The 11,144-nt window shown below is 41.2% G+C and overlaps 1 protein-coding gene across 7 annotated transcripts in view; it reads left to right on the top strand.

Moving 5' to 3' along the window:
• The first annotated feature begins 834 nt into the window (after positions 1-834).
• Positions 835-11,144, top strand: part of GRAMD1B (GRAM domain containing 1B) — a 98,705-nt gene continuing 88,395 nt past the window's right edge. For 5 of the 7 annotated variants that reach the window (XM_075723169.1, XM_075723168.1, XM_075723167.1 and 2 more), the window contains exon 1: positions 850-1,211. In XM_075723169.1, the coding sequence (XP_075579284.1) occupies positions 850-1,211 (362 nt within the window). Of the gene's footprint in view, positions 1,212-10,721; positions 10,734-11,144 lie in introns of all 7 variants that reach the window. The other 2 variants (XM_075723170.1, XM_075723166.1) reach the window with 2 other exon arrangements.

Raw genomic sequence — 11,144 nt, 5'->3', positions numbered from 1 at the left:
TTGGGGACTAAAACCCCCTACTTGTGAAAGAAGGCTGTGAAAGTCCAAGTTTGTTTGCACCTTCCCTCCATGGGGTGGGCTGTCTGAGCAGGAAGGTGGGACCAAGGGGAAAGCCTGTCCAATTGGCTTCTACAGCAGGCTATTATCCCTTCTTACACTTCTTCATTCGGTTGATTTGTAGCAGCAGCATATTGGGTAATATAAGCCCTGTCTCTTGGGATTAAGAGTGCAGTTATGCTTGCAACAGCTGCCTGTGTATGTCTTACCCGCTACAGAAAAAGAACATGCTGCTCCTCCTACTTTCTCCTGATTTTATCTAGTATTGTTGCTTCCCTCCCTCTCTTTGTTTCTCTTTCTGACCTCCTCACAGCTCCACGCCGCTCCACTCCATACTTGCTTCGTCTCTTGAGAAGACCACAGCTGAGTTCCCTAGCACAGCCACAGGAGACTTTCTTTCCTGAACTGGCAGAAGGCAAAAGGGGGGGTGAGGCAGGGGGGAAGCCGAAAGTGAGCCAAGCAGTTGCTGGCAACCCTTGTCTCTGTGCTAAACGTACTGCTTTGAGAGACACCAGGCAGGGGAGGGACCTTGTTTTGTAGGCAGGAGAAAGACAAGAAGAAACTTGAAACTGGCTTCCCGTGTGGCATGTCTGTGTCCTGAACATCCCCTCCCCACCCTGCTGTTTGCTAAATGAAAGCACATGAAGAACATGAGGTTTCCTGCTTGAGAGGGAGGGCAGTACTGGACTGGGTGAGGGAGGAGGAAGGCAAGTTGAGGTTTTGTGGTGTGGTTTACACCAAGATCAGAGCTAGTGTGCCTGGGGGTGGGAGCAGAAAGAGAAAGGGCGTCTGATGCCAGCTGCCAATATGACAGAAACCCTGCAGCTCCCAGCACTGCAAGTCCCAGAGCAGCAGGTGGTGGAGGGTGGCCGTGCCTGGTCCAGTTCGTCCACCCCAACCCTGCGCAGGAAGCGCTTCAAGATGAGGCGGATGAAGAATGTGCAGGAGCAGAGCCTGGAGGCGAGCAGGTATCAGGATTCTCCTTCCTCCAGCAAGGAATACCTGCAGCTCCCATCCATTGAAATCACCCCCTCCAGTGATGAGGACACTCCGTGGTCCAACTGCTCCACACCCAGTGCCTCCCCACGGCGCAAGCGCTTCCTCCTTCGGAAGTGGCTGCGTGTGAGAGAGAAGAAGGAATACAGTGAGAGCAGGTATGTTTTTGGACACTTTCCCTTCCCGGCTTCTAAGAAGAGCCTGTCCACAATTGGTAGGTAGGAGTCTGTTTTCCCTAGAAATCTTGGCGTGCTTCTCCTTGGGACTTTGTCCTCACCTGTTGGCTGGAATGGGTAAGGTAGTTGGTTGGACTGGCTGATGCCAGACTAAATGGCCTAATCCTTAAGTACAAACACTAGTGCCAGGATCTGTCCTTGTTTGTGGTCCTCTGCATAGCTTCTACAGGTAATACAGAGCCAGTGAAAAGAACTTGCTTTTGAGTGAGGGAGACTGTCCTGAAGGATGGGTGATAAGACTTAACTTCATTGAGATGTACTGAAGAGACCCTTGAGAGAGAGGGGAGATGACCTCTCTGCTGGGATTACCCCAGCAGGGAGTGATGATGCCAAACCTTTGTCAGTATTTTTTTGGTGATGTTCATTCTTACTGCCGAGACCTTCTGTGAAATCCTTTGTTCAGTTGCTGACATTGGGAAAATACGAGGACAAGAGAGGAAAAAAAGCAGCCTTGTGACTAGTAGGTGGGTCTCTATGTCAAGATGTCTGGGTTCAGTTCTTGGCTGCTTTCCAGACTTGAAAGTCACTCAGTCCTTTGGCTCAAAAGAGGACAAATAGTTCATAAAAACCTCCAAGAGCTTGTCAATGCAGGAAAATTAATTCCCAGGGAGGTATTGTGTGGCCATATGAAGACAAAGCTATGCCTTACGTAACCCTCTGCAGGTGCAGTCGGGTTTTACAACATGCAGTAGTTCACTCTGGAGAGTGGAACAATCTGCCTTTCCTGAAGGCCCAAAATACACAAGACACTTTAAAGGTTTCCGAGACATTAGTGCGGTATAAATCCTTATACCAGCTTAGTGTGGGCCAGTTTTTCTTTTGTTGCTTTGCAACTCCCAGCAGCCTATGTGTGGATTTATGCCTGCAAGTATGTGCTGCACTTTCGTAAAAAAAGAAACTTGTCTCTGTTTCTGCACCCAAAATACTAGGTTGACTCACTGACTGCTGTGTTGCTTGAGTGTTTATAGGACAGAGCTTTTTCTACTGATATCATATCCACTCTGATTATGTGGTAACTCTTCTTGCATGAGGTCCCTTTAGCAAGGTCAGTCTGTCATTTTATTACGTTTTGGGGAAGTTTCATCAATAAAGGCATGCCATCGAAGATTTGGTAATACCTCTTTTTAAAAGCTAACATTGAAAAACATATCTTGGTTGAGAAATGCTACTGATTTTCACTTAGCTGTGGTGATACAAGTAGTGATTCAGTTACAGCATAGAAAATGGGAAGGATAATGCATAGGGTGTATGCTGAAGTTCAGAAACACAAAGTTCAGGTCTGAAGTTCAACAGAGGTTGGCTTTTCAGCTGACTTGGACTTATTGATGGTGAATGGGTGTGGGCCAAGACACATTTCTTTTGGTGTGAATTCATTTATGTACACAAGATATATCCATGGCTACACTGACAGCTTTCTGCTTGTTCATCATTGAGATGTTTCTGCCTTAGCACTGGTTATGTTTTTGAAGCAGTGACTGGAAAAAAGCTAAAGTGGTTGATGGATTAGGTGGCATTAGCATACCAAAGCCAGCATGGCACCTCCTTTCTTCATATGTAGCAGGCTCCAAATCTGTCCCTTTTGCAATGGGAAACATGATGTTTTCAAATGGAACTTTTCCCTTTCTAGTCGTGGTGGGGGGAACACCACAAAAAAAAAAAAAAAAAAAAAAAAAAAAAAAAAACCAACCAAAAAATGGTGTGCTGAGCCTCTGGGCTTGCAGAATGCAGAGATCATCATTGGGCTTTCAAAACTCAGCAGGCATGGAAACAAAACAGAGAAAGCAGAATATGTGGGGGAGTTAATCACAGAAAGAGTGATGAAACCCGAAGGATTTTGTGGCATTAATTTGAAAGAGACTAGCAGCTAATTCTGTGGAGTAAACTTTACCATGCCCTGAGGCTGCTGCATGTGAAACCCTGTTCTAAAATAGAAGGGCAGGAGGCTGGCTTTCTGTAAAGCAGATGTTACCTGTCTACCTTCCCCTACTTTAAACTTGGTCATCTAGAGCAGTGGCTCATTCTTGCTGCTGTTTTATTATGATGTTGCTGTTTCTAACAGGTGGTAGTAATGTCATTTACTGTACTATTCATTTTGTTTTAAGGGCAACAGGGACTACTGTACTAGAGTAAAGGCTGAAGCATTTCATCCAGTGTTTTTTCCACCAAGCCCTGTCTTGGGGTTGAGCTACAGTGATGATGCTTCAGCTGTTCAGCTGGTTAACTGTAACACTACTGTAACAGGAATTCCCAACATGGTCAGTGCGCCACACATCTGCTAGGAGCACAGGTATGCTTTAAGTGCTAAGGTTCCTAAATTTTACCTGGTGAAGGGGGCAGCCATCAGTGTGCGTTTCCCACCAGAGACATGAATGCAGTTTGCTTCCAGTTGCTCCCTTCTTCTAGGTAAATTGTTGTCAAGCAGTTTGAACTTTGTTTTTTCGAGTCTGGTAACCTTTACTGCTGTTATATAGCCAGATATGTGCCTGTTTCTGTGGCAGGGTTTTCCCAGAAAGGCTGGTAGGGCAGAGCAAACTGTGCACCAACTGACTTACTCCAGTGATGCATGTGTTGCTCACATGCCCCTGAGCAACAGCAATAGCTCTGTGACCATTAGCATACAGTAAGCATCCAAGTGAATAAACAAATGCTTTTAGGACTCGAAAGGCTGTCTGTAATGCTCCAGGTCTGATGAAGGCTGGCTGCTTTTTTCATTTGGAAACTCCAGCCTACAAAACGTCCTATATCACTGGTTAGTTTTTAACAGCCTGGATAATTTTAAGGTTTGTTTACCTGCTGGTTCTCTAAAAGCTGTTAGGTGGCTGACAGTGAGAGCAGAACAGAGATTGTTTATTTCTTTTCATTAAACAGCAGAGATGGCATGTAAGAGTCTTGCTTGCCTATGACAGTTTTATTCAAGGTGAAAGAGCAGGGAGAAGCCATTTCTTGGGAGTAGGAGTTAACGTGTAACTTTCCCTTGTACAAAAGCATGATGATCCAAACTACAAATTTGGTGCTCTGGGGGTCTATACAGATGATAAATAGGGTATTTTATAGGGGATGCAGACAGCTTCTTACCTATACTCCTCATCCATTGTTTCCTACCCAGGTAACGATAGAAGTTATTTACCTGCATACAGCTGTATAAAGTATGAGCCCTGCACACAAGCGCACAAATTTTTTTTAAGAGATGACGCTGTTTCTTTCCTCACAGGCTAGTAGATGCAATCTGTTAGCATTTTGCTATGTGTGTAATGAACATGCGTTACTGATGGTAGGGATGTGAGAGTATATCTGCTTTACTTCATTATTTACTTCTTAAAGCCACCCTTACTAGTAATCTCTGAACTGCATGTGATTCTTTGTGCAAGGCAAAAAACTGCTGAGCGGGTAGATGACTCGGGTGTAAAGGACTGCTCTGCTTTTGGTCTAAGGCCAGTATTGGAATGAGATCCTGTGCTTCCACCCTTCCATTGGCAGAAGCTGAGAGTAAATAGGTGGGCCCTGCGCTACCATTGCCTGACTTAGGCTCCTGTGTGAATGCTCAACAACAGTATATATGTAATAGTTGAGGTATGGTAAATCTTTCACCCTTGAACAGTTTTCTGTGAGGCATTCATGCTGGGCAAAGATTGTACTAGTGGTAATCTGAATGTGCTCCCCTACTGTGGGAAGAAATAAGCCAGAATGCCAAGGATGATAAAATGTTTGAATTGTCTTTCACTTGTTGTTAGTCCTTGCTGATTTGCTCTTGCAGGAGGTCCTGGAAGATGTTGTGGTCTGATGCCTGCAGTCCTTTCCCAGAGCTCCCTTTCCCTTGAGCTCTCCAAGATAGCCTGGTTTGTCTTTTGTTAATGCTTGTCCAAAAGACAGATTTGTTTGGTTGCAGCATCCAGACTAGTTAATAATGAAATGCAAACTGTTGGTGCTCCAAAGAATGTAAAACTTAACGGATTTTGTTGGATCAGTGGGGAATAGATTGTGCTGTAGCTCTTGATGTTTCTAAAGGTGAATGTATTCAGTTTGGTCTTCTGCTGGAAACTCTGACGCCTACCAAAGTCCTAAATGACAGCTCCAGCTAAAGGAAAAGACTCACCTGTGTCCTAACATGCCTCTAACATAAGATGTTAAAAATCAAGTGTATTGTTAGAAGTATTCCATCTTATCTCAGAAAAGGGTATGTGCTGAGGAGACGGAGGTTTCTTGAGCTGCTAGGCAGACAACCATAGAGGTCCTACAGATGAAATCTTCATAGCTTATCTGATAGTATGAAACAAATGACGTAATAGGAGAATCTTTGCGCTGTTCAGCAGTGCACTCTGTGGCTGCTACCGTTCACATTCTGTGGCAGAAAGGTAAAACTTCCATTTCTTTTCCTTAAGAAAAAGTTCACTTGGAAGTCTTTTGGTCATCCTAACTGAGATACATCAGTTTGGTGATTTGTTGTAACTTGTGCTAAAAATATTATTTACAAGTAAGTGTTGTAGATACTTTTGAACTTTCCTGTAATAATAAATGAATCTTTAAATTAAAGTAGTTCATAATGCTTTTGCATTTCACTTCATAATGCTTTTGCTTTCCTTAAAATTGAAATTCACTCTGTTTCTGGCAATAAATTAATGCTTCATTTGCCTCTTTCTTCCTTCTACACCTAGGAAAAGTATTGTGGCTTTTTCTAGAGGGAAAAGCTCTCATGAAAGCCTGAGATAGTGACGTGTTTTTTCTGCCCTAAGGAACTGCTAAATGTGAAAAATAAAACCCCCAAAACTGCACAGTAAAGGCTATAGAGCCTCTCACATTATGGAAGTGCAATCCAAGAAGACTAATGTCTTCAGGTAATATTAGTGGCAGTATTTACTAACCTTGGTAAGAAGTACTTGATGAAGAGAAAACTGTTAAAGCCCTGTGCTGCTTGTGATTAAAGGGGGGACTAGAAAGGCTTGGTGGACTGTTTTTGTTCACTTCATGCCATACAAGCCCAAGAAGCTGCAAAATGAGTAACTGTAAATTTTGTAGTTGTCAGTTTCTCTGGCTTTCATGAACTTCTGTGTTTCAGGTTTAGGTCAGAGGAGGGGAAGTGGGGCTTCTCCTTTGTTAGAAATACAGCAAGCCACTGCAGGAAGCCATAGGTGCGTGTGTACTGGGATTGTCAGTGCATTTTTGCTGTTTCGAGTTTTGATAAAATTCTTGTTGAAATCTCAATTTGTGTGAGGAACTGACAGTTCTGTAGGGATTTCATAATAGAAGAAGCAAATGGGTTGCATTTTTTTTCATGTTCTGCTTGCGGCTGGAGTTGGTTAATTGAGGTTTTTGGGAGGACAAGTGTCAGACATGGTGCGTGTTGAAGTGTGGAGAGCTCTTGGCAGAAATGATTTTGTTACATGTTTTAATGCTGTCCCAAGGTTTTGGAATATGTCTCTCCTTGTTGATCTTTTAAACTATATTTAAAAATTTGATTTCTGGAGAAAATGGAAGCAATGTGAGTGATGTGTGAATATCCTATGGATTGAATTTGGGACTTGAATATATAGTTGGGTATTTAGCTGGTACCTGTGTTCTTTTGCATCTTCAAAGTAAAAATAGGAAAAGGTGTGTGGTTTTCTTTTTTTAAACATAGATCTCTGCAGTGAGCAGCCCATCTTCTCTGCTTTTGGTAGCTTTAGAAAGTCCATAAGCATAAACTTCCATTCATGTGGTATCTCTTCTAATCTGAAATGTGAGAGTGCACGAGTGATGGCTTAGTAGCAACTTAGCTATTAATGTAATCTTTTCCCTTTTTGAACCTGCAAGTTCAAATGAGACCTAATTTGTGTTTCAAGTGAACTGAATTTTTTTGAATTGATGCATGTGTATCTCTTATGAAGAGTACTGATGTACTGTTTGCTCTGACTACAGTTTTTTGTTTTTTTTAATCATGTGTGCCAAGTGGCTGTGAATTCCACCAGCTCTGTTATTTTTTTTGGCTGAATCTTATGGCCTTTGTGCAGTAGTTTGTGGTTTTCTTCTTAAATATTTGCCTTTCAGTATTTGTGTGGTTTAGGGTGACCAGTCACACAAGAGTATCAAAATTGACTAATTTACAAACAGCCTGGAGCTTAAATGCTGTTGATCTTGCCTAGTCAGCAAATACTTAACACTGGACCATCTGAAATTCATGTCTTACACAGCACTGTGCCTGTCAATGGTATTTAACAATTAATCATTGTGTTCGTTACCACAGTTGTTTTCCACTGGATTGTGTTTTGAAATTCAAGATGTTTGTTCATTGTTGAATACGATGTTGATGAAAGGGCTTGCCTTGACAGCTGTGAAGGTTGATGTTGATATTTTCATTTGTGAAATGAACTCAGTGGAGAAAACTTGCCCATCCTGCTCCTTGTAACCCTTTCTAGCAAGGAGAGATGACTACTACAGATTCAGACTCTGGCTCTCCAACTCTGAACATGACTGCAAAGGACACAATTAGTACTAATTATGATAATGGTCTATATGATATATGCAACTGTCCTGTATCTTTTTTGACCATTACTAATGGTTTTAGACTGTAAACATTGCTTTACATGCCACCCATCTAGGAAACTGAGCTATTAAGAGGATATGAAGGTCTGGAGTAGGAAGTGCCCCTTTGGTTCTTGGGAATGCTGGCAATATGTTAGGTTCCAGGTAGTGCATGCTATAAGTTTAGGTTAAAAAAGGTACTTGAAATTTCACCTTCCAGCTCTGCCTTCCATTTGTTGCACTGATTCACTGTTTGAACTTGGGTACAAATTTTCCTCTTGCCTGTGCATATCCCTATTTCAACTTCAGTGAATTGTGCACAGAAACAGGGTGCTTGGCACCTATTTCTTTGAAAAAACTCCTTCAGTGTCAGTCCTTAGATGGAGCAGGGTTGTGCAAACAGGAAGGGTGCTGTGATCCTTAGAAACGTTGTGGTACCTGCCTCCCATAGGGCTAGGTATCAGTTCAGCAATTACTGTTCACTGAACATGAATCTTCCTTAACTTTTTTTAATAAAGCCTGATGTTAGCTTGCTGCTTTCAGTGTTAAGGGTATATTTCCCATGACAACTTCACACTTGTAAGCTGAGTGGGAATGTGCAGCACCTGTGGGAAAGCTTTATCACTGAAGGTGCTTTGGCTTTTAATTGATGGACTGAAAGCTTTAGGTCTGTCAAAGGATAGCCCTTCCTGATGAGGGAGACTGTTATCCCTTGGAACTTAGGTCAGTGATTTCTGATTCATCTCCCTTTTCTTCCTTTCTCCTTCCGCTCCACCTGACGCTTCCTTGATGTTTGTAATGGCACAGTCATTTGTGTATCCATGCAACCATAGTAACACAGTGCTTTTGACAGAAATTTAATTTGCCAAGGATGATGAGGTGCTGTTAGGCAGCTGGGACTGGGAGGTCTGTTTCTGCTGTTTCATGAGAAATATGAGGGGGACTACATTCTGGGAAGGATGAGCAGAGCAGGAGGGTGAAATTGATAGATGATTGAAAGATGTTTTGTCTTTGACAAGCTCTTAAAGCCCCCTGTGGGAAAATACTCAGAGGGACCTTTGCTTCTTATGCACCTGAGGCTTGAGGTTCAATCTAGTTTTACTGTCCTGTGTTGATGTTGCCAAGGAAAGATGGGCAAGAACACTTATCAGAAGATTTTTTTAAATGGAGACTGTACGTCATGGAACTTGCTGTCTAAAATATTCCATTTTCACTGTGAATCTTTTATACTTAATTAAAAGAGAGTTCTGGCTTAATAATAAGGATTTTGGCAATATAAAAATACCATTTGAAAGGCACGATGTATTTAATTTCTTTGCCAGCTTAGAAGTAACTGTAACTCACACCAGATACTGGTACTGCTGTACTTTTTCTGGTGGCAGTTCTTCAGACATCCTAATTATTCTGTGATATATTTTAAGGCAGGTGGATCCAAGTCTTTGAGGATGTGAGGATGAAAAGAACCCTTTAGTTGTTCAAATAGCCAAAAAGCTTTGTAAATTCTAACAGAAACATTGATGCAAGTTCACTGTTCTATTGATTATAACCTGTGTATCTTTCAGCTTCAAAACCTGTTGGTGAAAATATTCATGTGTTGTGAGACTTTATAAACAATAGCTTTTAGTTCTGAAAACTGCTGCTGCAATTGCTGAAAGCAATTGAAGAATACATGTATACCTGATTATCAATTGTCTATTTTCCTTTTTGAAATGCTTAATAGTGAATCCAAAGCTTTATGAATGCAGACATTAATGAAGCAAAATGAATAAAAAAAAAAATTCATCTGGGTTCAGATCTGAAAAATTTGCTTATAGCTGTGGATAAGAATAACCTTCTGAAGGCCACAGATTTTTATGCACATTTCTCTGAACTCATTAACTGATTCTATCTTCCAGGATACAGCCATTTTTTTTCCTGTTTCTTTGCTTGCCTCATTCATCCACCACTGTTAAAAGATTCCTCTGAATAAAGGTCTGCCAAACACACCTCTGCAGATATAAAAGTATGGTGGGCTTATTGCCCACATCTTGGAGGGTATAGAAGTCCCAGAAGGCTCCTAGTGTGCAAACATTGACCTGAGTGTCTGAACTTTGTGGAATCTGGACAAATACCTTCTACTAGAAGACCTGCTTAGCTTTAAAAGCCTAGTCATGCATAAAATAAGAGATCTTGGCTCTGTCTTATTCAGAGACTGAAATCTCAGAATAAAATGAGACTTTTTTTTTAAAAAAAAAAAGGCAGTAGGATAAGAATAGTACAAAATCTATATTATAGCTCAACTTCCCAAGACCCAAGTGCAAGAGAAATCTCTAAATATTTAAGACACGAAAGCAAGTTTTGTACTTTCTTGAGTACCTGCAGTCTGTCCGTGTTGACTTGGGCAAGATTTGGAAAAGCGGATTCTTTTGGGTAACTGTCTTGTGAGTGTTCATCTAAGTATGTCTGTGTGTACATGGGTCATGAAGTCCATAAAAACTATTTAAGATCCGTAACAAATTACAGATGGTAGAAAAGAAAGGTAACAGAAAAAATGTTTTTAGGAATGTATTTCTTCTTTAGAATGGTGATGGTTGGGTCTTCTGATGTGGTGGAAAGATAAACTGGCAACTGAGCCAATATCGTTAAAAGAAAAAGACATAAAACATTGCATACAAATTAGACTTTGAAGGTGTTTGAGGATCCATTTTCTATTATGCACCTATCAAGATACACTGTTGTTGCTCAAACAATATAGAGCTTCTTCCACTGCAAAACTGTCTCTTACTTGTTTTTCTTCAGCATACAGAAGTCTTGCAAATAGCGCAAAATTCATGTGTGGTTTTTTTTAGCTCCAGATTTGAACAAACTGCATGTGGGGTGTGATCGAAACACCTGTCTTTCAGTCAGTAGAAAAATGTTTCTTTTGTATTTGGGCTACCTGGGTAAATTGTTTGGGAGCAGTGAGATGGAGTGGTGGAAGTAGACTTTTCAGAAAAACTTTAATGGTTAAAAGGCATGGTTAATCTGTATTTAAAACTCTTCATCAGTTTCTACAGTAGTAAGTAATGTTATGAGTCTGAATATTTGCATAAGAATTGAGGGGGGGAAAAAAACACCACAGGGTATAAGCCTTAAAGTAATGTTTAATGTCTTTGAAATTGTAAGACAGAAAGGGGCACACTGGGCCTGTATACCTTAATCCTTGTCCAAATTCAAGTTTCTCATTGTTGGGCTTTGGAATGAGATAAGCTTGTTTTGCAGACTTCCTGAGATTTTTAACTGGCTTTTGGTCTTGCCTGTAGATACAAAACTGACATGACTGTATCTAAAAGCTTCCCCCCATATTACTTTTCAGTACAAATCATACCTTTCTTATCTCCC

Source organism: Pelecanus crispus, chromosome 19 (genome assembly GCF_030463565.1).
Source record: "Pelecanus crispus isolate bPelCri1 chromosome 19, bPelCri1.pri, whole genome shotgun sequence".
Lineage (NCBI taxonomy): Eukaryota > Metazoa > Chordata > Aves > Pelecaniformes > Pelecanidae > Pelecanus > Pelecanus crispus.
The sequence above is the reverse complement of the archived record's forward strand: the minus strand, read 5'-3'. Positions and strand labels throughout refer to the sequence as shown.